Source organism: Lethenteron reissneri, chromosome 4 (assembly GCF_015708825.2).
Source record: "Lethenteron reissneri isolate LAM-NWPU_2019-01 chromosome 4, ASM1570882v1, whole genome shotgun sequence".
NCBI classification, from domain to species: domain Eukaryota; kingdom Metazoa; phylum Chordata; class Hyperoartia; order Petromyzontiformes; family Petromyzontidae; genus Lethenteron; species Lethenteron reissneri.
This window is the reverse complement of record NC_083782.1, coordinates 741,211-768,579: the sequence shown is the minus strand read 5'-3', so window position 1 is coordinate 768,579 and position 27,369 is coordinate 741,211. Positions and strand designations below refer to the sequence as shown.

Genomic DNA, 27,369 nt, shown 5'->3' with positions numbered 1-27,369 from the left:
TCTCTTGTAAACCTGGAGATGTTAAGCCGCTTGGGAGCCCGTTTTCCCTGAGAGCGTCTCTTGGGCTAAATGTGGAAGTTGAGCATGGAGACAATCAGTCTGTGGGCGATCTAGCAGTCTGCATCACACATGGCCTTAGTAACTCGAACATCCTGCCTGTCCTTTCTCCTTGTAATCACGTAGGCAATTAGGCACCACTGCTAGGAGCAGGGGTGCATCCAGGATTTATTATAGCAATTTGGCAGGTGGAAGACAGTGTTGGTGATGAGAAGGTCAGGCTCAGCAGTTTTCATTCCATCAGTCAATCTTTATTTAATGTGCCAATATCGCCCTCAATAAAGTAGGCATCAGTGCACATTACAACAGAACGGGAACTGTTGTCTTTCATAGAGATGGCCGTTACTATGCATTTGCCAATTCCGTTTATTCCGATGACTCCCAACCATGTCTGATGATCAAGCATTAATGTCACCAAGCATGATCCGTTTGTCTGTCTTTGACACAGCAGTAATCGCTAATTCCAGCTCTTCATAAAATATGTCATTGAACTCTAAATGTGCATAAGCACTGACAATGGTGGTTTTCTGATTTTCCTAAAACGGGAGTTTCACGGTCAAGAGGTGATCATTGGCAGACTCACAAGTTTGTTGATGAGATCGGACTTGATTGCAAACCAAACTCCTGAGTCTCGCTGCCACGACCACTGCAATAAAAGTTGCTGCTGGCTCCAAGCTCAGAAAGCTGCCCCTCCCCTGCTGATTAAGTCTAACATAGAGCTGCCATGTGGATGTTGTACCTGACAAGCTGTCGACCAAGGCTGTTCTTCTCTCTGGTCTGTCTGACCTGGTGTTGTCCAAGAGTATTCGCACATTCCATGTACCAATGGTGAGCGGTGTCACCTTTATTTCTTTGAGGGGTCGACCGCAGAAGTGAAGTGGGATCCCCTCCAGCCACATAGTATTCTGGCCAGGGTGGATGAAGCAGACAATGTTTAGCGCACCTTTTCCAGCCCCTTCGTCATACTCGGGAGGTGATCAGCGTGATCCTGAACAGGGCTGCTCAATCTCTCGGGGGTTGCCTAGTCCCATTGCTGCTTCTGTCCAGTGATAGATGACCCTGTGGCCTGAGCCGCATGTGCGCAGGTCTTTGGCCACAGCTCCCAGTGTATCCACACCTGCTTCGTCACTATCCCATCGCCAGAGCATGTGAAGAATGATTTGTATAGTTGGTGGGTGATGTTATGAATTGCTCGTGACTTGGATTAGAGTGAGGGAGAGTTGCCCAACGTCAGCCTCACTCTCTCGTCTTGGCCCATCAAAGTCCATTGGCAAGACGAAGTCAAGATGACTGGAGACGAGGCCGGTTGCAGTGGATGACTAGAGGGTTCTTCAGTGCCTTGCCATCGCTCTGAGGGCCCCATAACACTCTGCTCTAGCTGCCTCCATGGCCATTGAAACAGTATGGTGATCTCTTCCACCCACTCCACTGGGAAAAGTCTTCGCATTTCCTCTTCTCAAATCTTGACTTCAAGCTTTCGTGACTGCAGGAATTCATATTCTTTGGGTCTTTAGGTAAAGCCACGTAGATAGAAAAAATAATAAAAATATCACGACGTTTCAATCACAACACAAGCAATCATCACCTGATGACGTTTGCTACGTGGCTTTCCCGAAAGACCCAAATAATGTTTCCTTGTCTCACCAAGGGTTCCACACCCGTTGGCTACCCTCACCTGGTATTGCCACTGCCGCGTGCGGGCAACTCCTGGGAGCCAGAGCTGAGAGCTGGGTACCAGTAGGCACTAGAGATGGCGAACCACTCGGAGTGTGACTATTCCCGCTTAAGAGGTGCTACCCCTACCGGACACACCCCATATACCCCAGGATATAAATAGTTTAGTTATGAAGATGACATCCATTATATATGCATGTTACTGTTTCCTGCATCAAAATTTACATGGATATCAATAAAACCAGCATCACCATTTTACTAACACCAGCATCATCAGTCGTTTTCAGCACCAGAATCAGTGCCACCACCGTAAATACAAACATCAAAAACACCATCAAAATTATCACAGAGCAGCGTACATGGAGACAAACACCATCAACACCATCATCAGCACTAACACTGCTACCATCAGCACCAATGTCAACACTGCTAACGTGGACACCATTATGAACGAGCCATCAATAGTAACATCGCCACCAACCCCATCATCCCAATCATCATCACCATTGTACCATTGACGCCGTCATGGTGGTGGTGCGTGTGCCGGTGCAGGCTGCTGAACCAGCGCGTCCTGGAGCTCCAGGCTCAGCTGGAAGAGCTGCAGAAGACTCTGCAGGAGCAGGGAGCACGCGCCACAGACGTACGCACACCGGCTCGCTCGCTTTCGCACACACGCACACATGCATGCCTACACACGGTGCGTGCACCGTGTACAGGCATAATGTGAGCAAGCCAGCTCAGCTCAAAGGCCGCATTTGAACCCCTTTCATCGACACCGGTGTTATTTAGGTTTACATTTATTTACCCTTTATTTATAATTTCTCTTTTACGTTGCCAATTTAATTGTGTATTATTTGTTTAAGTTTTCTCAGTTCCAATTGTGTGGGATTACTTTTCTGGTTTTAATCTGTCAAGGTAGCGTTAGGTCAGTCACGGGTAACACGGTCGAAGGCGTTGGCTCTGTCACCACTTAAAGAGGGCCGAGTTAAGGCCTCCTCCTCCCCTTCGTGAATGTGTCCTGAAATGAGTGCCTGTCGCCTACCAATGCTGCCAAACATTTAACAACGTCTATCATTGGCTTGCCTCGTCAAAACCTCGTTCGTTAGTGACATGGCTTTGGCAAAAAATGAATATATACCTTCTAATGCTTAGTGCCATGCCTAACAGCTCAGTTTTAATTGCCTCCCCACGACTTTGTAAATAGAACTAATGATCGCATATTAAGTCTCTTGAGCTTTATTTACTCTTCTGTCACGTGTAGCATGTTGCCACCTGTTTTATTTTAAGCCCGTAACAAGCACAGGATGAATGTTTGCCAAATCTTTCTATTAACAATGCTTTTTGTTTTTATTTTTTTTATATTTTGTCTCTGTTTTTCTCTGCTTATGTCTCTCTGCCTCTTTCTTGTGCATGGACCGGCAGCCTATTGTGAGTATGAACGGACGCGTGTCCTATTCCCAGAGCCACCGTCACCCACTCGGGACACAGCAGCTGCAACAACAGCAACCACCACAACAGTGTTATTTAAGTTTCAGTCAGGGTCCAGTTTCTTACTATAATTTTCCTTTCCACGTTCACAGTGATTTTCTTTTTCAATTTTTAAGTATTTTTGGATCAAAATGTTTTGGTTTATTAATATTCCAGTTGTTTTTATTTATTAATTTCAAGTTAGTTAAAATTATTTATTCATAACTTAAATAACACTGCTTCATATACCTTGGCCTTAACACATCATTTATGAAAGAGCTTTAAAACGAATGGTTTGTTGCAGTAACAACTCCTTGGCTCTAGTCTATTGCCCTTGCTGGAGATGGTGCTGGTGGATCATGCAGAGATGAGAGCCCCGCGTGTCCCAGACACACGGCCTCACACGCCCCCCACTCCCCCAGCCCCCTCTCTCTCCTAGCACCCCATCCCCTCTTTCTCTCCTAGCCCCCCCTCTCCCACCCCCTCCCTCTCTCTCATAGCCCCCCACTCCCCCAGCCCCTCCCTCTCTCTCCTAGTCCCCCACTCCCCCAGCCCCTCCCTCTCTCTCATAGCCCCCACTCCCCCAGCCCCTCCCTCTCTCCTAGCCCCCCACTCCCCCAGCCCCTCCCTCTCTCTCCTAGCCCCCCACTCCCCCAGCCCCTCCCTCTCTCTCCTAGCACCCCATCCCCTCTCTCTCTCCTAGCCCCCCCTCTTCCCCAGCCCCTCCCTCTCTCTCATAGCCCCCCACTCCCCCAGCCCCTCCCTTCTCTCCTAGCCCCCCACTCCCCCACCCCCTCCCTCTCTCTCCTAGCCCCCAACTCCCCCAGCCCCTCCCTCTCTCTCCTAGCACCCCATCCCCCTCTCTCTCTCCTAGCCCCCCCTCTTCCCCAGCCCCTCCCTCTCTCTCATAGCCCCCCACTCCCCCAGCCCCTCCCTCTCTCTCCTAGCCCCCCACTCCCCCAGCCCCTCCCTCTCTCTCCTAGCCCCCCACTCCCCCACCCCCTCCCTCTCTCTCATAGCCCCCCACTCCCCCAGCCCCCCTCTCTCTTCTAGCACCCCATCCCCTCTTTCTCTCCTAGCCCCCCTCTCCCACCCCCTCCCTCTCTCTCATAGCCCCCCACTCCCCCAGCCCCTCCCTCTCTCTCCTAGCCCCCCACTCCCCCAGCCCCTCCCTCTCTCTCATAGCCCCCCACTCCCCCCGCCCCTCCCTCTCTCCTAGCCCCCCACTCCCCCAGCCCCTCCCTCTCTCTCCTAGCCCCTCACTCCCCCAGCCCCTCCCTCTCTCTCCTAGCACCCCATCCCCTCTCTCTCTCCTAGCCCCCCCTCTTCCCCAGCCCCTCCCTCTCTCTCATAGCCCCCCACTCCCCCAGCCCCTCCCTCTCTCTCCTAGCCCCCCACTCCCCCACCCCCTCCCTCTCTCTCCTAGCCCCCAACTCCCCCAGCCCCTCCCTCTCTCTCCTAGCACGCCATCCCCTCTCTCTCTCCTAGCCCCCCCTCTTCCCCAGCCCCTCCCTCTCTCTCATAGCCCCCCACTCCCCCAGCCCCTCCCTCTCTCTCCTAGCCCCCCACTCCCCCAGCCCCTCCCTCTCTCTCCTAGCCCCCCACTCCCCCACCCCCTCCCCCTCTCTCATAGCCCCCCACTCCCCCAGCCCCTCCCTCTCTCTCCTAGCCCCCCACTCCCCCAGCCCCTCCCTCTCTCCTAGCCCCCCACTCCCCCAGCCCCTCCCTCTCTCTCCTAGCCCCCCACTCCCCCAGCCCCTCCCTCTCTCTCCTAGCACCCCATCCCCTCTCTCTCTCCTAGCCCCCCCTCTTCCCCAGCCCCTCCCTCTCTCTCATAGCCCCCCACTCCCCCAGCCCCTCCCTCTCTCTCCTAGCCCCCCACTCCCCCACCCCTCCCTCTCTCTCCTAGCCCCCAACTCCCCCAGCCCCTCCCTCTCTCTCCTAGCACCCCATCCCCTCTCTCTCTCCTAGCCCCCCCTCTTCCCCAGCCCCTCCCTCTCTCTCATAGCCCCCCACTCCCCCAGCCCCTCCCTCTCTCTCCTAGCCCCCCACTCCCCCAGCCCCTCCCTCTCTCTCCTAGCCCCCCACTCCCCCACCCCCTCCCTCTCTCTCATAGCCCCCCACTCCCCCAGCCCCCTCCCTCTCTCATAGCCCCCCACTCCCCCAGCCCCTCCCTCTCTCTCCTAGCCCCCCACTCCCCCACCCCCTCCCTCACTCTCATAGGCTCCCACTCTCCCAGCCCCTCCCTCTCTCTCCTAGCCCCCCACTCCCCCAGCCCCTCCCTCTCTCTTCTAGCCCCCCACTCCCCCAGCCCCTCCCTCTCTCTCTCCTAGCCCCCCCTCTCCCACCCCCTCCCTCTCTCTCATAGCCACCCACTCCCCCAGCTCCTCCCTCTCTTTCCTAGCCCCCTACTCCCCCAGCCCCTCCCTTTCTCTCATAGCCCCCCACTCCCCCAGCCCCTCCCTCTCCTAGCCCCCCACTTCCCCCACCCCCTCCCTCTCTCTCATAGCCCCCCACTCCTCCAGCCCCTCCCTCTCTCTCCTAGCCCCCACTTCCCCCAGCCCCTCCCCCTCTCTCCTAGTCTCCCATTCCCCCATCCCCTCCCTCTCTCTCCTAGTCCCCTACTCCCCCATCCCCTCTCTCTCCTAGTCCCCCATTCCACATCCCCTCCCTAGCTAGGAGAGGGGGATCTGGGTGAGCGAGGGGCTCACCCAGACCCTCCTCTCCGAGCCCCCCCCCCCCCAATCCCCCAGCCCCCCTCTCTCTCCTAGCCACCCCCCACTCCCCCATCCTCCCCCTCTCTCTCCTTGTCCCCCACCAACTCCTCCAGCTTCTCATTCTATCCCCCCCACTCCCCCAACCCCTCCCTCTCCTAGCCCCCCCTTCACCCCATCTCTCTTAGCCCCCCCCCCCACCTTCTCCAGCCCCTCTTCCTTGCCCCCCAATTCCTCCACCCCCTCTCGTAGATGCCCCCCACTCCTCCAGCTCCTCCTCCTCTCCCCTAAGCCCCCCAATCCTCCAGTGCTTCCCAGCCATTTTTTATTGAAACTCTTTTTGGAGAATGATCACTTTTGTAGCCACGGTGAGGAGGCTGCATTTGGGAATAAGGTTTCTGCAGTGATTGCTCATGATGTCACATTTTGTGGCCTGCTTGCTGCTTAGATTTTCCTTTGACAAAATAACATTTGATTTGTTCGGCTTATTTAACTCTCTCTTTGCTTCTCACCACAGTCTATCGTCCTGACCAAGAAAGTTGAAGAACACTTGTGAGTCCTCAAATTTTTATCTCACCACTGTCACTGTTGTGATCCCTGTTTTTTTTTTTATTAAATTCAAATTAACGAGAGCCCCCCACATTAGCTTATGAAATTAAAGGGCATGACTTTGCCAAATTCCATGTGACAGATAATTATTCATCTTTAAAGTTTCTATTGCCTATATGCACTTCATCTCCTACCACCAGAATAGTGTCTCATAGGAGGTTGTATTTTATTTTATTTGTTTCCAGTAGCCTTCCTTCTGGCTTACTCTGAATTCCAGTTACTTGAGTCCGGGTTTGAGAGATGTTACTTGAATTGAATTGCTCTTAATATTTAGTGATAGGCCTAACAGTTACAGAATAACATTCTCACTGTTATATTTGGCCTTTTTTTATATGTATTCCCCCTGCGCTGTCGGTGTCATGCTCCGAGACAAATAATGCGTTGGGAAATCTCACCAAGCAGTGCAGCCCAGTGTGTCAGAGAAAAGCTGCATTTTTTATACGACAGGGGACGCACTCTCCTCTACACACGCTGCCCATGTGAGTTCAGTGTTCCAAGTTTGTACGATGGATATTTTAATTACACTGTGTAACACAATTTTTGTTCCTGGGTAGGAAGTGTTTTTTCGTAATTGATTATGCCTAAAAAGTATGGAAAATGGGTATTATTACCCACAAACTTTGCTTTTGTGACCAGGACAGTGATATATTTTAATTTACCTATTTTCAATGAGAAAACGGGCGAATTTGTGTCTTTTCGTTCACATAAGTCAGAAAAAAGCAATTTATGAATCAAAATTAACTTGTATTTATACTAAAATAATACAAAAATTACTACAAAAGATTTAGAAGTGAGTAGTTTTTCGAGATTTACGATTATACTGTAAGTCACTTTCACGAATCAGCCCCCAAATGTAGTCTCCCATCATGTTCTCATTATACTGTCCTTGGTAGCGGCGTTCAAAGTCCAGTATATCCTGGTGGAACGCTCGTCTTGCTCCTCCAAGTACGCTCCCACGTTCTCCTTGAATTTATCAAGATGAGCATCAAGGATATGGATTTTGAGGGACATCCTGCAGCCCGTTGTGCCATAGTTCTTCACCAGAGTCTCAACCAGCTCCACATAGTTTTCGACCTTGTGATTGCCCAGGAAGCCACGAACCACTGCGACAAAGCTGTTCCAAGCCGCTTTCTCTGGACTAGTGAGCTTCTTTGGGAATTCATTGCACTCCAGGATCTTCTTTATCTGTGGTCCGACGAAGACACCGGCTTTGACCTTTGCCTCAGACAGCTTAGGGAAGAAGTATTGAAGGTACTTGAAGGCTGCCGACTCCTTATCTACAGCTCTGACAAATTGTTTCATAAGGCCCAATTTGATGTGCAGTGGTGGCATCAGCACCTTCCGGGAGTCTACCAGTGGCTCCCACTTGACGTTGTTCCTCCCCACAGAGAACTCGGTCCGCTGTGGCCAGTCCCGCCTGTGGTAGTGCGCCTTGGTGTCCCTGCTGTCCCAAAGGCAAAGATAGCAGGGAAACTTGGTAAAACCGCCTTGGAGACCCATCAGGAATGCCACCATTTTGAAGTCTCCGATGACCTCCCAGCCATACTTATCATACTTCAAGGCATCCAGCAAGGTCTTGATGCTGTTTTAATCCTCTTTAAAGTGCACCGAGTGAGCCAGGGGAAGAGACGGGTACTTGTTACCATTATGGAGCAGCATGGCGTTGAGCCTCCTGGATGAGCTGTCAATGAAGAGGCGCATGGTAGTGTAGCACCAGGGCGATGGATGAAGGAAGGTCTGGATATGTAATGGCAGGTGCATTCTTGCCAGTCCGACATTTGGAAGGGTCCACCATGCAGAAGTAGCAGTTGCTTGAGTGGTCAGTGGGTTCCCGCCAAATTATTGAGATAGCGAACTTCATGGCTCTCTTTTCCCCTCTGTACCATCCTACAAAAATACATTTATTTCACCTATGACTAAATGTGTAAGAGATTATCGCAAAAATTGTCATATATTCATTCATATATTTATATAAATGTATATATTTACTTTTTTTTACTTTTATAATTTAAATGTTTTTAACATTTTATAACATAAAATTCCGAGCATCAATTGTCCATCTTACCTTCCAGAGTTTTTTTGCATTGCTCGCCGGTGAAATGAGGTGCCCAGGGTTTGTCTTAATCTCCGATAAACCCTGGGCACTTTTTGTCTTGATAAATTGGCCGCAGACATAGCAAAATGCGTCTGCTGGATGCTTGCAGCCTCTTGATGCCATCTCAGAAAAATGCAGATATGTATCCACTTAGGCAGTTGGAACTAAACTGAACTGGTGGGCTTAAGGCCCCTGTATATATACTACTATTTATATTACTGGAAAGTTCTAGAATGTTCTAGAAGTTACTCCAAGTTTACTCAGCACTGCATCTATCTGGAATGTTCTGGAAAATAGGTACATTTCAAAATATCACTCTCCTGGTCACAAAAGCAAAGTTTGTGGGGAATAATAGCCGTTTTATGTATTTTTGAGGCATAACCCAGGCATGTCCAAAGTCCGGCCCGCGGGCAGATTTCATACGGCCCGCAGCTTCGGTCTTATAATGTGTTATTTATGGCTCGCTAGCTCTGTCAGAATAAATAAATTCCTCTTTCCGCCACACGGTGGCAGCACCATTCTAATGCTCTCTAATTTTGCATCCGTGCCGCGAACCCTTCTCGAATCATTTCTGCCATGGCTACTGCAAAAAAAAGAGAGAAAAGTTGACAGTGAGGGCTGCCGCTTTCAGGAGCGGTGGGAATTACAATACTTCTTCACTGGAAATCGAGGAAATTGTGTTTGTCTAATTTGTAAAGAGACGGATACCTTGTTTCAGGATTTCAACGTAAAGAGACACTACGAGACTAAACATGCTACAACATACGACAAGCTAACAGGGAGTGACCGCGCTGAAAAAGTAAAGCAACTTCAAGCTGCTCTGGCATCGCAACAGCGATTCTTCACGCCGGCCTGTAAGTCAAAGGAAAACATCACCAAAGCCAGCTACGAAGTGACCATATTAATAGCTAAACATGGCTAACCTTTTACTGAAGGTGCGTTTATCAAAAACTGTGTCATTAAAATGGTGGAGAACATTTGCCCTGAGAAGAAGCAAGAATTTATGAATGTTTGCCTAGCACGCAACACTGTGGCACGGAGAGTTGAGGACATATCGTCAGATATTCCGAGACAACTGGGGGACAGGGGAGTGGCTTTTGACTATTTCTCATTAGCCTGCGATGAAAGCACTGATGCATCTGACACTGCACAACTACTTATTTTTTTAAGAGGAGTTGATGACAACATGAACGTGACAGAAGAGCTGCTTGACCTCAAAAGCCTTAAAGGGCAAACCAGAGGAACAGATGTATTCGTTTCTGTTTGTGAAGCTGTTGATGATATGAAACTACCATGGAGTAAAGTTTCTGGGATCATTACCGATGGTGCACCTGCCATGGCTGGTGAGCGAAGTGGATTGTCCACATTGATCTGCAATAAAGTCAGCGAAGAAGCAGGTAACGATATTAAACTTCACTGTATCATTCACCAGCAGGCTCTCTTGTGCCAAACATCTCAAATTTGACGATGTTATGAAACCAGTGGCAAAGGCAATCAATTATATTCGCTCTAAAGCTCTATACCACCGACAGTTTCAGCAGTTCTTGCGTGACATCCAGGCTGAATACGGTGACGTAATATATCAACGATGTGAGGTCGCTAAGTCAGGGGTCCGCACTGCAGCGATTTTTTCTCTCTCAAAGAGGAAATTGGACATTTTTTGGGTGAGAAGGGACAACCAATGGAAGAACTGTCCGATCCTGTATGGCTGGTAAATCTGGCTTTTTTGGTTGCCATAACGAAGCATCTGAATGCGCTGAATGTTAATCTTCAAGGGAAAGATGCAGTGGTGAGCCAGCTATATGCTCACACCAAGGCCTTTGGAACCAAACTGCAACTTTTCCAAAGACACTTGTCCCAAACAGAGCCCTGCACCGCGCACTTCCCAGCTTTGAAAGAGGTAATTGACAGTTTCTCACAGGACAACATCGGAGCGCAAATGAAGAGTTATGCAACAGCTATCGCATCTCTTTCTGTGGAATTTAACAAACGCTTTCGGGACTTTGCAGTTATTGAAAAGGACATGTTGCTTTTCTCTTCTCCCTTCTCCGTGGACCCTGATGATGCTCCTCCACAGCTGCATCTGGAGCTCATTGAGCTGCAGTTTGACGATGAGTGCCGCGGGAAACACCAGCAGTGTTCTCTTGTTGACTTTTACCGGCAGCTGGACAAAAGCAGGTTTCCAGAAATGCGGTCATTCGCTAAGAAAATTATGTGGTTATTCGGCTCTACATATTTGTGTGAGCAAACATTCTCAGTCATGAACTTAAATAAGAACCGATTTAGGTCAAGGATGAGTGACTCCCAATTGCGTGGCATTTTACGCATCTCAACCACTGCCCTCAAGCCTGACCTGGTCTCTTTACTGAAATCTAGATCTCAGTATCACCCTTCTCATTAGTGTCAGCAAGTTACCTGTTCCTTGATCAATCTGAAATTGAGTGTTTTGAACGGTAACATCTGTCACTATTAACAGTGAAAAGCCTAAAGCACACTAATGCACTTGGACTTATGGCACTTGTTTTTATTAAACTCTTGAATAAGATTTGGTTATAACTGTTGATGTTATGTACCTGTAGATGTGACACAAGCTCCTGCTTTCTGAAAGATCTTGTAAAAGACAAAATTCACTTGTTTTAAAGTTTAATGATAACAGACCACTTTGCATTACTTATAACTCCTGTTTGAAATGTTCATGAGGCAAATATATTTAACTCATGGAAATTTAAAGTATTCTATACAGTTTGTTCAATGTTATCTGACTGAATGAAAGGCAGAATTGTGTATTTAGAGTTGTTCACGTCTGCCTGAGCGGTTTATATTTGGTTACATTGTCATTTGAAAAATAAAGGTAATTGTGACAATGATAATTGTTTTATAACAGTGTGTTTTCACGTAACTTTTGTGGTAAAAATGTCGGAAGGGACTATTGGCCCCTGGGCATCTTCACTTTATCAAATTTGGCCCTCTTTGCAAAAGTTTGGACACCCCTGGCATAACCAATTAGGAAATAACACTTACTACCCAGGAACAAAAAAAAATTGTTACACAGTGTTATCAGAGCTGGAATTTTGCATTTGTTGGTGCCACCAGGCTGAGACCACAAGTGGTTGGACCGGAGGACCCGGCCTGACCGGGGCTAGTTCAATCCCACTGTTACAGCTCGGATCCTGGTGGAATACGCTCTGATCTCTGAGGCACCCAGCCACCTCAGAAATTGGTTTAAATTTATACATTCCATGCAATCGCTATAAAGCTTACCAAGATACTGATAATAAATAATTTGGCATGCATCGTGAACATGATCATCTATTTTAATTGATGAATCGGAGAATCGTTGCAAGCCTATGGTACATCGCAATGAATTGTTGCAAGCCTATGGAATGCTATCGCCAATAAACCGCAACTTGGATCACTACCTGTGAGATCTTCACTCAAAACTGCTCTAGAGGAGTTGTACACCCGTAGCTGCCACTGCTATTCAGATGGCCAGAAATCAAATGTATCATTCCGGATGACCGCTGCAAAGTATGATCTTGAGTTTTGATTATAGTGTGCTGATCTTTAAAGGTGTATTGAAAATTTTTGATACTGATACTCCTGCTGTTATGGAGTGACTCATGCAGCCAGCTATGGCTGCAAAGTTTGGTCGTACATGTCATGTATATCGTTTATTGTTAAATTTGAATCACAGTTTCTATGATCACTGTTACATTGTTTTTATATCTTTATTTGGTGATTTTGAAAACGTTTTGGTTTAGCCATGTTTGTTTGTTTTAGTACAGAGTTAGCCTGATAACTTTAATCTAAATTGTCTTATGGTTGTTATTGTTTGACTTGCATCCCACTGGGATTTTTGCACACAGCGTTGAAATACGGTGTTTTTTGTGGAAGACTTTTGCTGTTTCTTCCTGGATTTTTCTGTTGCGTCTAGTCACTTTAAGATGTTTCTTGTTCATGTTTTTGTTTGTTGCGGTTGCACCCGAGTCAAGAGCCGCATGGCTCACAGGGATAGACCTAATAAATGAAACTAAAAAACATGCACTGCAAGGGCAAGATGGCATGAATTTACGAAGCAAGGTTTGACCGCGAGTCATGACGATTGAATGCGGAGGTTGAGAATCGATACCTTGCGACAAAGGATGGCCCGATGTGTGGACATGTTGTCTGTCATCTCCTCTCGAGTTGGTGTCATGTCTGGTCTTGCTTGTCCCAGGGAGAAACTGGCAGAGGAGAGTTCGGAGCTCAAGATGCAGCGAGCGCTCATTGAGGGACTGCAGCCACAGGCGAACCCTGCGTGTAGGAGTCTCTCCTCGCACGCCACACAGCGGAGTCTTGCACTCACAGTGGTAACACAGGCCGGTGTGCCAGCCCTTTGAAGGGGTGTGCCCGTTGCACGCACAACATCATCGTGCTTGAGACACCCATCCGCAGGGGTCAAAGAATTCGGCCTCTGTTTTTGTAATTTAGAGTTCTTGATGTGAACCTACTTCTCAGGAATGCAGATCCGAGAGTGGTAAGTGGTTGACATTAAACCGATATATTGCAATGAGGTGGGTAGAGGTGGGTCATGAGTTGTCGACTTTAGCAGTGTAGGGTATAAAAGGCAATGCTTGTGTGACCAGTCGGGAAGGAACTTGATTGTCATAGCGGGAATGGTGAGAGGTGTGTGATGAGAGGTCATTAATTACATGGCCAAACCCAAACGTCGATTATAAATTAGGTTTTGATTGCATTCGGAACCACTCCCGATGTGAAAACATTACTCAATATTATATGGCCCCTTGCTCTTTTTTGTCATGGGGGTTGTTTGTCCATACTTTATTGACATGATCTTTGCGGGATTACGAAAGTGGGGCCCCAGAACTGGTTCAGATATCCTTTGCCACTGATGTCAGCTGTGGCCAGTAATCAAACCTGGGTTGGCAGGACAGTGCCACCATTCCCCACTGCTGCATACATAAGTGACGTGGGCCGAGTAGCCTGGCGGTCAGTTGTATGGGTCTCTCCCCATCGTCGTTTCTCCCATCCTCAGTGTGCCCCTCGTCGTCTGCTGCCGTCCATTGCCCCCTGTAGCCCCGAGCGTGGAGGAGCTGCAGGCCGCACTGGAGCAGAAGGAAAGGGACATGCGTGCAATGGAGGAGCGCTACAAGCGATACCTGGACAAGGCCAAGAGTGTGAGCCTCGTCCTGGCACCGTCTCGCATCACAACTCAACCCTGGACACTTTGTGACTCCTTCCACCGTCTGACAGTGAACCACAAAGCCTTTTTTCGTCCGTTGGCCTGTACTGTACGTCACAGTTGCAGGGAAATCATCTTATACTTTTATGAAATATCCATTTTAGCTGAGAAGAGATGATTATTTGCCTTGATAAAATAATAATTAGAAAAGTTTTGGACAATTTTTTTTATTTTCAATAGTTTTTACCCAGTTTCAAATCCAAATTTAAAGGTTTTACATGGGATTTCCCCCACTTTTTTGTATCACTATGAGACTCGCTTTTTTCTTGTGTTGCGTTAACTTTTCACGTGGTTTTCAATGACATTTTAAAATATCACTCCACACATTCAACGCATATATCCTATACATCTGCACACGTGTTATGAATCAGACATTGCAGATGAAGCAGTGACCGTGTGATGTGCATGAGTGGTGGTCGGCTGCATTGGCTTGCTTATTTGTGTCCTTGGTAAATGCCTGTGACTGACCTCTTGACCCCTGGCCTTCAGGTCATCAAGACCCTTGACCCTAAGCAGAGCCCGATGACAACTACTGAATTACAAGCCCTTCGCAGCCAACTCCGCCAGAAGGACAACCTGGTTCACTCCCTGGAGGTACGACCGCCGCGAGCTAGGACAAGGTTATTCACCCTTGCGTCTATCAAGCAAATTCCAGCCCAATCTGCGAACGAGATTATTATTTCGCAGTTAAACTTACACTCCTTGGTAAAACTGCACTTGCACGAGCAACTTGAAGCCTCTGTCACCTGGTGACATTTGACCTCATCGACTGTATCCAATGAATTGAAAGCTGCATTGGCATTGCATCCGAGTCACCATTGGCCTTCTAAGCCTTTGTACCCCACCTCCGCCATCTGATCACTTGCGACAAATTTCCTAAATCCTTGCTGTGGTTGACCCACCGACAAGCAAATTAGATTTCTTGTATTGCAGAGTTGTCAATAAAAAGCTTGCTTCGTCCACAGGATGTGTTGCCACTGGTTTGTATTAGAACTAATGATGCCCTCTAGTGCTGGTTTCATAGCAGTCAGTTTTTTGTATTCATTGTTTAATCTTTGTTAAAAGTCAGGTCTTACATGGGTCATCATTAGTAGGGCTATCTTGAGGGGGTAGGTGGAAGGATATGGGCCAATTTTCCTGGGGCCTCAACAGGAGGCACCAAAACAGGCCTGTTTTTTATCGTCGCTGATCAATTAGGAGTTACCAAAAGAACTAAGGAGATGAATCCCTGCAGTGACGAAAGCTTTAAATCGAAATTCAATTAGGAGTCCCCATGTGGCGGTCTGCCTGAGGCTTCCAGAAACATCTGGGCAGCCTTGATCATCAGCACCATAGGTGTCTGGTTTAATCCGGGCCGAATGAGGCCCGTCTCCCCTAAGTGCGATGAATATTGTGTCAGTGCTGTGACTGACTGACAAACAAGGTGGCTTCTCTGGGCAGCCTTGATCATCAGCTCTCGCACCATTAGTGGGTAGGTTCTGCGATCACATGTTAATTATCAAAGCCTCGTTTTCATGGCTGACTGTACGTGCTGTGATAAATGCCTTAAAGAGGGTGACATCTGTAGTACATCAGGTAGATTTCTGACGAGATATCTGTAAAGAAAAGTGGGCATTTCCTCCCTGTGTATGCCATGAGCCTTCTCAGGGGGTCTGGATGTTTCCCACAGGAGAAAGTTCTTCACAATGGATGTTCCAATCAGGACTCCCCTAGAGGAGAGTCTGGAGATTTGGCAAGGCTTTCCTGCATAGACATTATAAATACACCTCAATGGGTTTTTCACACCTTTTGTCATTTTTAAATTGTAATTGGTCATGACAAATGTACTCAATAAACTTGAAAATAAAACATGAAAATACGAACATGATGGACGTGAAAAGCCGCGATTCCGACTCGACTGAATAAATATCCTATCTGAAATTTTCCCACTGTCGTGTTGTTACAATGTTTTCACATCTTCAGGACTCTAAACAAGACAGAGACAAATTACTTCTGGTTGTTACGTACCATCCAAAGAGTAAGGGGACGGTAGGTTGATAAGAATGCCAGAGTCCGCCAAGTACCTGCTTGGATGAACGTCTTGCTTCGCAATGAGGGGTGTGACTGCCTCTTGATTGGGTGGCGTGGAGCTTAAGGGGGGTCCCCTACACAGCCCCATGCACAGATGATTTGATCAACTGGGAATAATTGTGATTTCTCAATCGCTTTGTGTGCTGATCAGACGTTAATTTTGAAATGAATGCATTTGATTGGAATACATCTATTAATCTGGACGGCACAATTGTATAACAGGAATCAATAATGGCTAATGCAATTTAGGATTGTTTTGGCTTTGATTTTTCAAAGCCAAAACAAGTCAAGTCCATTAAGGTCAACACGTTTTTTTTTTTGTGACATAACATCCATAAGCCTCACGTGTTTTGCTTGTAGCGTGAATAAATTTATACTTTTGCTCAAATGAACATAAGCTTTTCCTAAGAGGTTAAAATCCCCACTAGGTGGTGCTTGTTTGCTGTCCTGGAGGGATGGTGGTGATGTGGGTCATGATGAGGCAGAGCCAACGTTGACCAGGATTTGAATTCACAACCTCACGACTGAGCCTTGCCACTCTACCTTGGCTGGCTATGAACCATGGGGGCAATGGAACAAAACGTTCAAATTGTTGCGTGGCATACGAGTCTGCACAAATACGTTGAATCAAAAGCGGAAGAATAACAAGGGGTGGATGAGGACCAATGTGGAATTGTTGTTTCGAGGAGTGCGGTAGTCTAAAGGCAAACAAATGCTTGAGAAGGGCGGAGGACAGGAAGGATGGGGAACTGTAGCTGCCAATCTCCTACTAAGAGTTGGTGTCATTGATTAAAGGACTTTAATCAATGACAACGAGGAGGGAATTCGGCAGTAGGGACAGCAGAGGAGGAGTGGCAACCAACTGAGTCTGAGTGGGGAGTAACTGGGATGGCTTCACCGGCCGCGGCCTCTGGAGTTGAGGGGATGGCGAGAAGACTAGACCAAAATGAGGGTAGAGGCAGGCGATGGCGTGTCCATGATGCAGTCTCGTGATGAATGCGTTCTTGTAATTAATCTACAATTGGAAAGAGGGTCAGTGAAGGAAATCTAGGATTGGAGTGATGTGGTCACATTTGTGGGTACAGGTGAAACCTTTGGTGGCAGGAGTTTTGATAATCTGCCGTTTTGTGATGAGGAATTTAATTAGGATGTAGAAGTAAGAGTTGAGTAGTATATTGTCAAAAGCAAATGCATTGAGGTCTTTGCAGTAGGACTCGCACAGTTCAGGAGATGTGGTGTCACAGGTGGTAGGACAGTGGCATTTCATGAGGGCGCACCGGCTGTGGCATGGATATCTTGCAGAATAAAATAATACAGCACTCCGATGCCTTCTGTAGGCCAATGATGTGTTACTACATCCTCCACTCAATCAAGATTGAGCCAAAAATGGAGTGTATCATAGGGATATCCCAACATATGTAGTTCTGTGTACCGCTAGTGTCGCTATTGAGTGTGATATTGTTTTCGACGCGTGAATAATTCCGCAGCAGCTGCCACCACATTAAGATTTAAGCTAAAATAGGTTTTGGCTCTTAGCCAAAACTGCCACCAGGCAATGATCAGCACAGAGAGAGGTGCCTCTTTCCAAGAGTTAACAACTTCTTTGCAAATTTGTTTTGATATTTTATTTTAAGATTGGAAAAGGGGCATTCAGGGATGTTTAACATTGCACGATAATTAAAGTAATAAATGGTCTTGGGAAGAACACGTCGAGAAAAGGGATGGTGGCTCGTGGTCGAGACGGAGTGGCAGCCAAAAGAGGGAACTCACCAGAGGGGACGTCCACAGACGTTGATCGATGTGTTTGAGCAACTTGTGCAACATAGTAGAGATGTGCGAGTGCCATGGATGGATTAGAGAGGGAGGGGCGTGGAGACCAGTGGCCTTGATTGGGGGACTGCCAATTAAAATGCCTGAGAAGCACTGGTTGGAGATCCTGCAGAGTTGAGAGGTACAAGAGAGGTCAGAATCAATGATAGCACCAACGTTAAACACTTTGTTGATTTTAAATACATTTTTGCTGAGGTTGGAGGTTCGAATCTGGCAGGCCATACAAGTAAAAACTGCGGATGTATTAACCCTAAAATAGTGGACGTTAAAGATCCTTTGAGGTTTATTCTTCTCTTTGTGTCAGTCCCCTAAAGTCGAATGTCCTGCGTGACTAGGACATTTCGGCACTCGCAGATCGCCTGCTGCGAGACCTTGCACACTGCAGGGGCCTTCCTTGAGCAGTGGGCAGTGCAGGAGGCGTCGCGCAGGCTGCCTCTCGCCACCATAGTCGCAGCAGCAGCTGGCAGCGCTGGTTATGTGGAGCACCGCCACGTGGCCAGGGTTGGGCCTTGAGCTGTCGACTTGGGTGCCAAGTCGGTTCAGAGCTCTCTATATGGTCCACCCCGCGATTGTTCCTGTGGGGAGTTGTTCACTCACCTTGATGCCTCATGCTGATCTCAGCACCAAGGCATTCAAGTCGTTACCGCCACAACTCCTCGTGTGTGGTCACGGGTGTGTAAACTGAACTGGTCTTAGGCCTCCCTTGGCCTCAAATGAGTACCTGTTGCGGTGTGTAAACATCGCCACTGGGGAGACGAAAGCGGTCGGGCGTGGTACTGGCCACCCACCCCTTTGTGTACTGTGATGGCCTTCATTGGTGTTCCCTAACAGCACTTGCCCCAAAAGTCTGTTAAGGCTATTGGGGGGACATTTGTCTTTGTTGTTCAGTGCCTGTGCTGTTCTAAGACGGTGTCTGATGTATTAGCTGTTGAAGTTTGTGGGTTTGAGGCAGCTTGTGATGAGCGCAGGGTATCAGAATGGGAATATTTATTTATACTGGAGAAATCCGAAGCGCTATAAAGCTCTTTTTCATAGGTGTCCGGTAGGGGCAGGTCAGAATGTATATTTTCCTTGCGTGGGCTGATAGTTCCCAGACGCGGCAGGCGCACGCTACGTTGGAGCAGCTTAGGGTGAATGCTGAGGTCTTGGTTGTGGCTGTGCGCAGTCCACATGTTGAGTTTACAAACTTGCGGATTATGTTGTTTCGGGAAGCTGACTTTTCCTTTAGTCTTCTCGATGAGGCTCTTGAAGGAGAGCGTGCGGTCTAAGGGTCACTCCAAGGTAGACTGTGCTGGTGAAGTGAGTGATGGGAACGCCAGTCCAGGTGATCTTGAGTATTTTGTTGGCATCACGGTTGCGTAGATGAAAGAGACCGACCTGTGTCCTGCTTGGGTTTGGGCCGAGCTGGTTGGATGTTTAGTTTCCAGTGAGTGGCAAGTGCATCTGTGCTCAATTTAGGTGAAGTCTGAAGTTGAGCACAACCTGACAGCTGCATTTGTGAGGATGACTGGATACTAAGATGTTAATGGCAGAAGAGTATGCCATTGTGTGCCGGTGTCACAGTTCAAATTTGAAAAACTTCTTGCAAATTAATCAAGAAATATGTTAAAACCATCGGCCCCCGACTACAAAAATTTAACAGTACCCTTCTGAGAGGGTTTAGACTTGGTGAGGCTTTCCTGGGTAAACTAGTGTACTAATCAGAGTGTACTAATGTCAGACTAGAGCGCAGGGGTCAGCAACCAAAACAACAAGAAGAGCCATTTCTTTCTAATTTGGTAATAAAACCTCAATCTTTCAGGAGCCGCAATGCGTGTGAATACAAGACGGTGGTCCTTAATCAATAATGTCACGAAACAAACCTTAATGAGCCGCATGCAGCTCCGGAGCCGCAGGTTGCCAACCCGTGCCCATAGTGAACTGGACTCCCATGGTGAACTGGACTCCCATGGTGAACTGGACTCCCATGGTGAACTGGACTTCCATTGTAAACTGGACTCCCATGGTAAACTGGACTCCCATGATGAACTGGACGTCCATGGTAAACTGGACTTCCATGGTAAACTGGACTTTCATGGTAAACTGGACTCCCATGATGAACTGGATTTCTATGGTCAGGGATCGGCAACCAAAATAGCGAGAAGAGACATTTTTTGCGAATTTCAAGAGCCACACTGCTGTCCTGAAAGAGCCGCATGCGGCTCCGGAGCTGCAGGTTACTGACCCTTGGACTAGAGCGTGTTAGTGCTGGAATGTGGATTATCATCGTTAAGTGTCTGTGTGTGATTGGACGTTCTTGCAGCGCGAGTGCGAAAAGACACGGCAGCTGCGAGAGCAGGAGGAGAAGCTCATTGTCAGCGCTTGGTACAATATGGTGAGTGATGATTACTCCCCCACTCACTCGCAGCACACATAACGTTCTTTTGCCTGTGATCCGTGTTGTGTGAAATCGGTTCATGTAAACCCTGTAGCCACTAGAGAGCCACATTTTCCACTTTGTAAAATAAGTAATTACCGGGTTTTTCAGATTACGCGAGGGCAAACCCCAAAATACAGATAAAGGTACATGCCGCATGCGTGCGGCGTCGGTGGCATATGGTGTCTAAACCTGTTCTTGGCCTGTTTTAGGCCACTTTGGCTTGAGATCAGTAGCTGTGCTCCCTGCCATAGCAGTGGTCCATAGTAGTGGTCTTGGCCTGTGCTGCGTGCACACGGGTGTCTGGTCTTGGCCTGTGCTGCGTGCACACGGGTGTCTGGTCTTGGCCTGTGCTACCGTTGATATTTATTGTGAGCCAGTAAAAAGCAAGATAAACTTTTTATGGATTTTTTGTTAATATTTTACATCCCTATTAGGGTAGTTTAAATGTTGACAAATGCATCTGTGTGCTGTGGCAATCTGTGGGTCCAGCAAGGTTGGGAGCCACAGAGTAGAGCATTGCCTGACCCTGCAATGGGGACCTTTTTGTGTGTGCGTGTAGGGGATCGGTCTGCCAAAGGGGAGTCGGGCTGGGGGTGCGAGCGGTGGTGCTGGCCCCACGCAGTCGTTCCTCGCATGCCAGCGTCAGAGCACGAGCGCGCGCCGAGCCAAACAGTCGCATGCGCAGGCGGGGCCGAGCGCAGCACGGCACTCGCACGCTTGAGGGCACGTGCTCGCTTGCACACACACGCACGCACTCTCACGCGCACTCACACACGTGCACTCACTAGACAGAGATCTTCCATATAGCCTTAACAGACTGTAGGAGCGAGTGCTATTAGCGGGCACCTATGGAGGCCGGCACGGCACACGAGGGGGAGGGTGACCAACATCTCGCCCGGCGGCCTCTGTCTCCCCAGTGGCGATGTTTACACACCACACCAGATACTCATTTGACGGTGAGTCGACCTAGGGGAGGCCCAGGACCGGTTCGAATAATCGTCACTGTTGTTTGCCATTAGCGGGAATCAAACTCGGGTGGCCAGGTTCGTCGCGCAGCGCGCTAACTGCTACACTGTCACACACATTCTCACACACAAAATACACTCACGAACACATACTCATGCATTTCACGCTCACACATACACTCAAACGCACTCACATATTAGTCACATGTACCCACACATTACACACACAAAGACAAATATCCCACACATTGCTTACATAGGCTGTTGAGATAACTACTATTAGCAAGCACCTATTGAGGAGTGATAGTATATTGGTTATCAACGAGCACTACTTACCTGGTGACCCAAATTGGATTCCGACTGACAGGTAAAATCGGTGACAGCGAATATCTGAACCGGTCCTGGGCCTCGCCTCGGTCAACTCAGTTTTACATGAGTATCTAGTGTGGGTATGTAAACATCAGAGCTTGGGAAGCGAAGGTGGTCAGGTGTAGTGCTGGCCATTGCACCCCTTTGTGCGTCGTGCCTGCGTTAATAGGTGCTCACACACACATACCCACTCATTAAACGTTTGCACACACAAGCACACCCACCTGCTCACACACGTCCCCATGCATTATATTCTCATACACACATCAACAGCTACCTTTTTCCACTAGTGACAGTAACACCACTACAGAGCTTGTACTAGGTTAGGTGACTTAGATGAGCTTTGAGGCAATGTGAGAGTCAAATAGGTTCTTTGGCACACCACAGAACAGACACAGGTTTATTTAGCAAACTGGGTGACTGGCAGAAGCATTACCTGTTCCCCCTACTTTTACAGTCTGCTGTCTTGAGGCCACCTGATGATGCTTTGTGAATAATTGTCATGGGTGTTTTCCTGCCTCGATGCCGCATTGCTGCTAGAGGGTGGCATTGGCATCATTAAAGAGCCTCCAACACAGCTCCGCGTGGCTCGGCGGAGCTCGTTTCCGGTTCGTTGTAACACTCATAGCACATACACACACACGTAAAACTGCAAATCATTGCCAGGGGGTGGCTGGATCGCTCAATAAGCTCGTGAGCCCATTTGAGAATGTGAGGCCATAAGCGCTGAGATCCTCGATTCAAATCCCCAGCAAGGAGTTAACCACACTGCCCAGTATTGTGAGGTTCATAGTCAACCTGGCCCATTCACCAGTAACTGCACGAAATTATTTTATTGCATTTGGTGTTGGACTAAATTGAGTATAAACTCAACTGCGGGCTGATTTTCCACTTAAGACGCGTAACAAACAACTTAGCAATCTTCACAACTAGTAAGCTGTGTACATCTTGTGGTAAGATAGAACCTTCAGGGGTGTTGAGTGAATGAGATTTCACTTCCAGGGTTGTCTTTTCTGTAGGAAGATCCCAAAACTACTCTCAATGGCAATAGTACAAATAAACACACAGTTGTGTATGATCACAGCAGCATAATGTACTCCTGGCAGTAGCAAATTATATCTGTTGAGTTCGTACGTAACATTGTTGAACAAATGCATGGAACGGTGGGGGGGGGGGGGGTATCTTCACTATATTTGCCTATTTTAGTGAACCAGGCTCATAATGTCACGTGCTCAGCGAGTGAGTAGTGTTGTACCAACAAGACTCGCCAATCACAAATGCACAAGTTGCTCATATTGTCACTGTGTATGGCCAGGTGTGGGTGGGGATGCGCACCTGTCAGGTGATTTAGAGGTCAGATTCAGTGCATCGTTCTGAGGTGGTAGTGCACGGTACCCACGCCCGTGGGAAGCATGGTGGTGCAGTAAAGAAATTCGAGGTCGCTGATCGTGCACAGATTGACTGGGTTTTTTTCCCTCGACATTGAGGATTACTCTTACAAGAGGTGGCTAGGGGGGGGGGGGTAGCTTAGGATCAGCGCACTAAGCTGGCACTCCTAAGATCTGGCTCTGAATGCGTTTTTTTCAGCTGCCTGTGTTTAAACCGGATTTTAAAGTGTTGTAATAAGTTCATGGTATCACCACGGAGACCAATTTGTGTTTTCTTGGAATTTGGCTACAATCCAGTGATAAGGATTCAAAATATATATTTTTCTGCCTGCCATGCAACAAACATCTCGAAAGCAGGGAGTTGCAGGGAAGTGCAGCGAGGATAGGTCATAAAGGCATCTCAGACGTAGTTCTGTGATATCACCTTCCTCGGGCCCATTCCTAAAATACTGTGCTCCACGGGAGTTGCAAATGGAAGCTTTGTCTCATGATATTGATATCAATTGGATAAAAATAATAGAGGAATTTATTATAAATGAAGAAATACTCATGCGCAAACCATTTCTGAACGTGTCTTGAGCCCAAGGCTCTCTTGGCTACACACATCATGCTTTTGCTCAGTGCGTAAAACATAAACAATATTTTATTATAATATTTTATTACAGTCAATTGACGAAAAAGTAAGCTAATTGATGCCAATATTTGACCACTACATTCTTGAGTTTAAATAATGAAGTGAGTTTTATGGCCTATATTTGTTTTAGCATTGTATTGTATGCCGCTGTCGTTGGCATTGTTGGGATTGGTGTGTGACGCACGAGATGCGAAACGTGGCGATGCGTGCCACTACGTGAACGCGTAAACACCACCGCCAATACTTGTAGCACAAATCAAAGCTCTCGGTTGAATTCCTAACTTAAGCATTTTGAATAAGCAGATATTTTTTTGATATTTTAGATTTTTTTTTTACAAACAGATATATTGACCTGTGTAAGACCCCCACCCACAGAACAATGATGTTGGTACCTTATTAAGCAAGACCACAAGTAGGTTTCAGCCTGCCTCAGTGTGATGGAGCTTCAGTGTTATTCATTGAAATGCCTGGGATTTCTCCTTGAGAGCTCGGGTTTCCCCCCATGTACTAAAATAATCGTCACGGAAAGAATTGGCTAAACATCCCCAAGGATGACACTTGAAACTGAGTCTTTGGGCTGAGGCCTTCATGACAAAAGTACTACTCTCATAATAGTGAGCATAGGAGTCTGATGCCCATGTTGGACTATTGGCAATGCTGTGGTTTCTGGATTTAAATCCTGTGTCACAGCACTCCATTAATGTTCCTAAGTACGGGGAGTTTTATAGTTTCAGCCCAGTCATTGACGTTTACATAGTTCAACCATACTGGCTACAATTTTAAAAGGGTGTTTGCAACAGAACAATGCAATGTGTTAGACATGCATATTAAGCTTATTAGGAAATTGGAATAATTATCGAGGGTTAAATTGTGTCTTGCAAGGTGCAGGCAGCTCTTTGTGGGAAGATTAAAATGAAGGGTTGGTTATGCGTTGTCTGTGATTATCGAATTGCAATCCGTATGTGATAAGGATGCTGGAATGTCGAGTATATGAGACCGGCTGCGTGCACGCAGGGTAATGTGGTGGGGCCTTGAAAGGACGCCCGCTGTATGCAGTGGGATTTTCATCCGAATCTTCACCTCCCCTATCTTGTTTCCCACATAGACTTTGCCAATCATGCCATTCATAACCCTCGAAAATTATTTGAATTTCGTTTTTTAGGTAAATATAAATAGTTAAAATTATGTTATTAGTGGCGGTTAAATGTTTGATTATATTGGAGCACTATAGCGCCCTCATATGATTTGACTTTCCTGCAATACCACGAGTTCAAATCATGCCATATAGTTGGTATTTGTCCATTAAACATGGACTGCAATACTGGAGAAATAGCATTGTATGGATTTCTGCAATTAACCACTTTGTCGAAATTCATGTTGAGACCTCTCGCGGCCGTGCGGATGAGGTCACACGTCGTTGACCAGGCTCGTGGTGAAATGTCAACATGGGTTTGTGCAGAGATGTCAATCAAACTGGGTAAGTTAATCTTCATGATGTAAATAATATACACCCCTTAGTTTACATGCATACTTGTTTTTATCTTATTTTTTTGACATAGGCTGAGCAGGAAACGTGTCGTGCCTGGTTCAATTGAGCTCTTTGGCTAGGCCAGGGGTCGGCAACCAAAATAACAAGAAGAGTACATTTTTCGAATTCGGTAAAAAAAAACCCTCAATATTTCAAGAGCCGCAAAGTGTTGTGGTACTTAATAAATAACGTCATGAAGCAGTCCTTGAAGGGCCGCGTGTGGCTCCAGAGCCGCAGGTTGCCGAAACCTGGGCCAGGCCGTCCAAGAAAGAGGGGAGAGCAGGGATCAGGTTTGAGGCATTTCTTCCCTGCTGTGTGAATTGGCCATAATGGCTCGGAAATGTACAGCTTTGTTGAAAATCGTTAACAACGTTGCAGTGTTTGAACATAAGATGGTTTATGCGATGTGAACATTTAAAGTCCAGAAAGGTTTTGCCGTGTAACTTTACCATCCACTGAGCAGGGCTGCTTAGGGGTCACACAAAAATGAGAAGTCATTTAAAGGCACTTCAGCTCTTAATTAGCGCAGTGCACTATTACGGCGATGTTAACATTTACCATCAGATTCGAAGCTACATGTAAATTTGAGTTACTTGTTATTCCTACATTTTCCTGTTAACTTATTTCCGATGTCTTAATGAGAGGCCATAAGATTGTCGTGAAGAGAAGCCGAGGCCGAGGTGAATGTTTCACCTCGAATTGAGCGACAACAGGAGGCTGCAGTAGTTTCAGCTCATCCCATCGGAGGCTCGCAGTGTGAGCCGACTCGGCGCACTGCGATATTCACACCCGGCCAGCTTCAGCCAACTTGGTCCCATTGCAAACACACCCCGAATTCTGCCGTCACATGGTCGATAAACTCCGGGAATTGTCCAAATTCCTGAAGTACAAGTGTTTCCTGTGTCGTGTCCATGCATACTTCTACAATGTGCAACATAGCTTTACCTAATAAGTCTTATGACATTTTAAGACTATACATTAGTTTAAGGGCTGCCTGTTTTTTTGTGCTAAGGAATGACAGACATAGTTGAATAAAATTGGTTTCTAAACATAACTCTTGATGTGACAATTCTCTGCATAGAGTATATGTAAACTGTATAGGAGGAAATGATTAAAGGTGTCTCTTGGCCTTGTGTTGGCACGAAAATCCAAGCTGGGCTGGGTTAAATTCAAATTGATGCTCCTAGAGATGCCCGCTCTGAATTTGTTCAAGATATTAGCGGCCCGAGGCCATTTTACTATTGAAATGCTCAGATGAATATTCATTTTGCAGCTGCGAATAAGAATATGTGAAGAAGTCAACTTCACCGTCGGTTGATCTCCAAGTCACGTGGTCCCTAAACACGCTGTCATTTCCAGGACTTTCTCGTCAAATTGCACTCCATTGGTGTCTTTGTTCAATGCCTATTCTCAGAAAGAATTATATCAGTACATCTGCAAACTCTAGAGAGCAATGTGTTGCTGATCTTTAACAAATTCCTGATGCTCGGCGTTGTCCCCCATCGGGGCCCTGCTCGCTCACCAGCCGGGGCCAATGCAGGGACAGCTTTGCTTCTCTGCACTTCCGTCACACCTCGCCCACCTATAAAATACGAATCACATTCCTACACCAACCAAAACATTTACACTCCTACATGTATTATAAGTCCTCATTGCATAAGGCACTTTGGGAGTAAATTATACGTTGCATAGCTGGTACAACCGTGTCACAATGCACTGCTCCACGTGTTTGTGAATAAGATGAGTGTCGCTGCAGAGAGAGATATGTCACAAACCGTCAAGTCCAGTAGACATTTTAAAGTTGTCTTTTTATTGAGTGCTTGCATGTGCTTGGGTGGGAGTGGCGTTACACAGAAAGACAGTTACCATCCATTGTGTTATGACAATTGGCGTACAAGAGGAGGGAAGCATGAGACTGCATTTGTTTGCATTCTCACCACGGTAACCGACACTTTAAACACGCAATGCATCAATGCTGTCTCAGAGCCGCAACGGAAATAGGCACGGACTCTCATTGAGCGAAGACACTAATCAATCACGACACTTACAACTCATTTCCCGATTCACGTGTTTTCTCTCACTTCAGTAGTTTACACAGTGGCATGTTGCTACAGAAAAAGCGGGGAGCGCGACACAGCGTGGCTCTCCGGGTACCGCCTAAGCGCCAGCCGCTGACAGCTGACACCCCCCCCCCGTCACTCGAGCCAACCACCCTCTCATCCCCTCGTCCCACAAGATAGAACCCTGCCTCTAATCACAGGACGTAACCCTTAAGAGACAGGGAACGGGGCGCTTGGTAACCACGTCA

The 27,369-nt window shown here is 47.3% G+C and overlaps 1 protein-coding gene across 1 annotated transcript in view; it reads left to right on the top strand.

Annotated features, from left to right (window-relative positions):
* Nucleotides 1-27,328, top strand: part of LOC133348798 (protein Hook homolog 3-like) — an 84,862-nt gene extending 57,534 nt beyond the window's left edge. The window contains exons 16-22 of the mRNA XM_061561810.1: nucleotides 2,284-2,371; nucleotides 6,430-6,464; nucleotides 12,833-12,915; nucleotides 13,693-13,793; nucleotides 14,348-14,452; nucleotides 20,061-20,132; nucleotides 20,737-27,328. Coding sequence (XP_061417794.1) covers nucleotides 2,284-2,371; nucleotides 6,430-6,464; nucleotides 12,833-12,915; nucleotides 13,693-13,793; nucleotides 14,348-14,452; nucleotides 20,061-20,132; nucleotides 20,737-20,898 — 646 coding nt within the window. The 3' untranslated portion in view covers nucleotides 20,899-27,328. The remainder of the gene's footprint in view (nucleotides 1-2,283; nucleotides 2,372-6,429; nucleotides 6,465-12,832; nucleotides 12,916-13,692; nucleotides 13,794-14,347; nucleotides 14,453-20,060; nucleotides 20,133-20,736) is intronic.
* The last annotated feature ends 41 nt before the right edge of the window (nucleotides 27,329-27,369 follow it).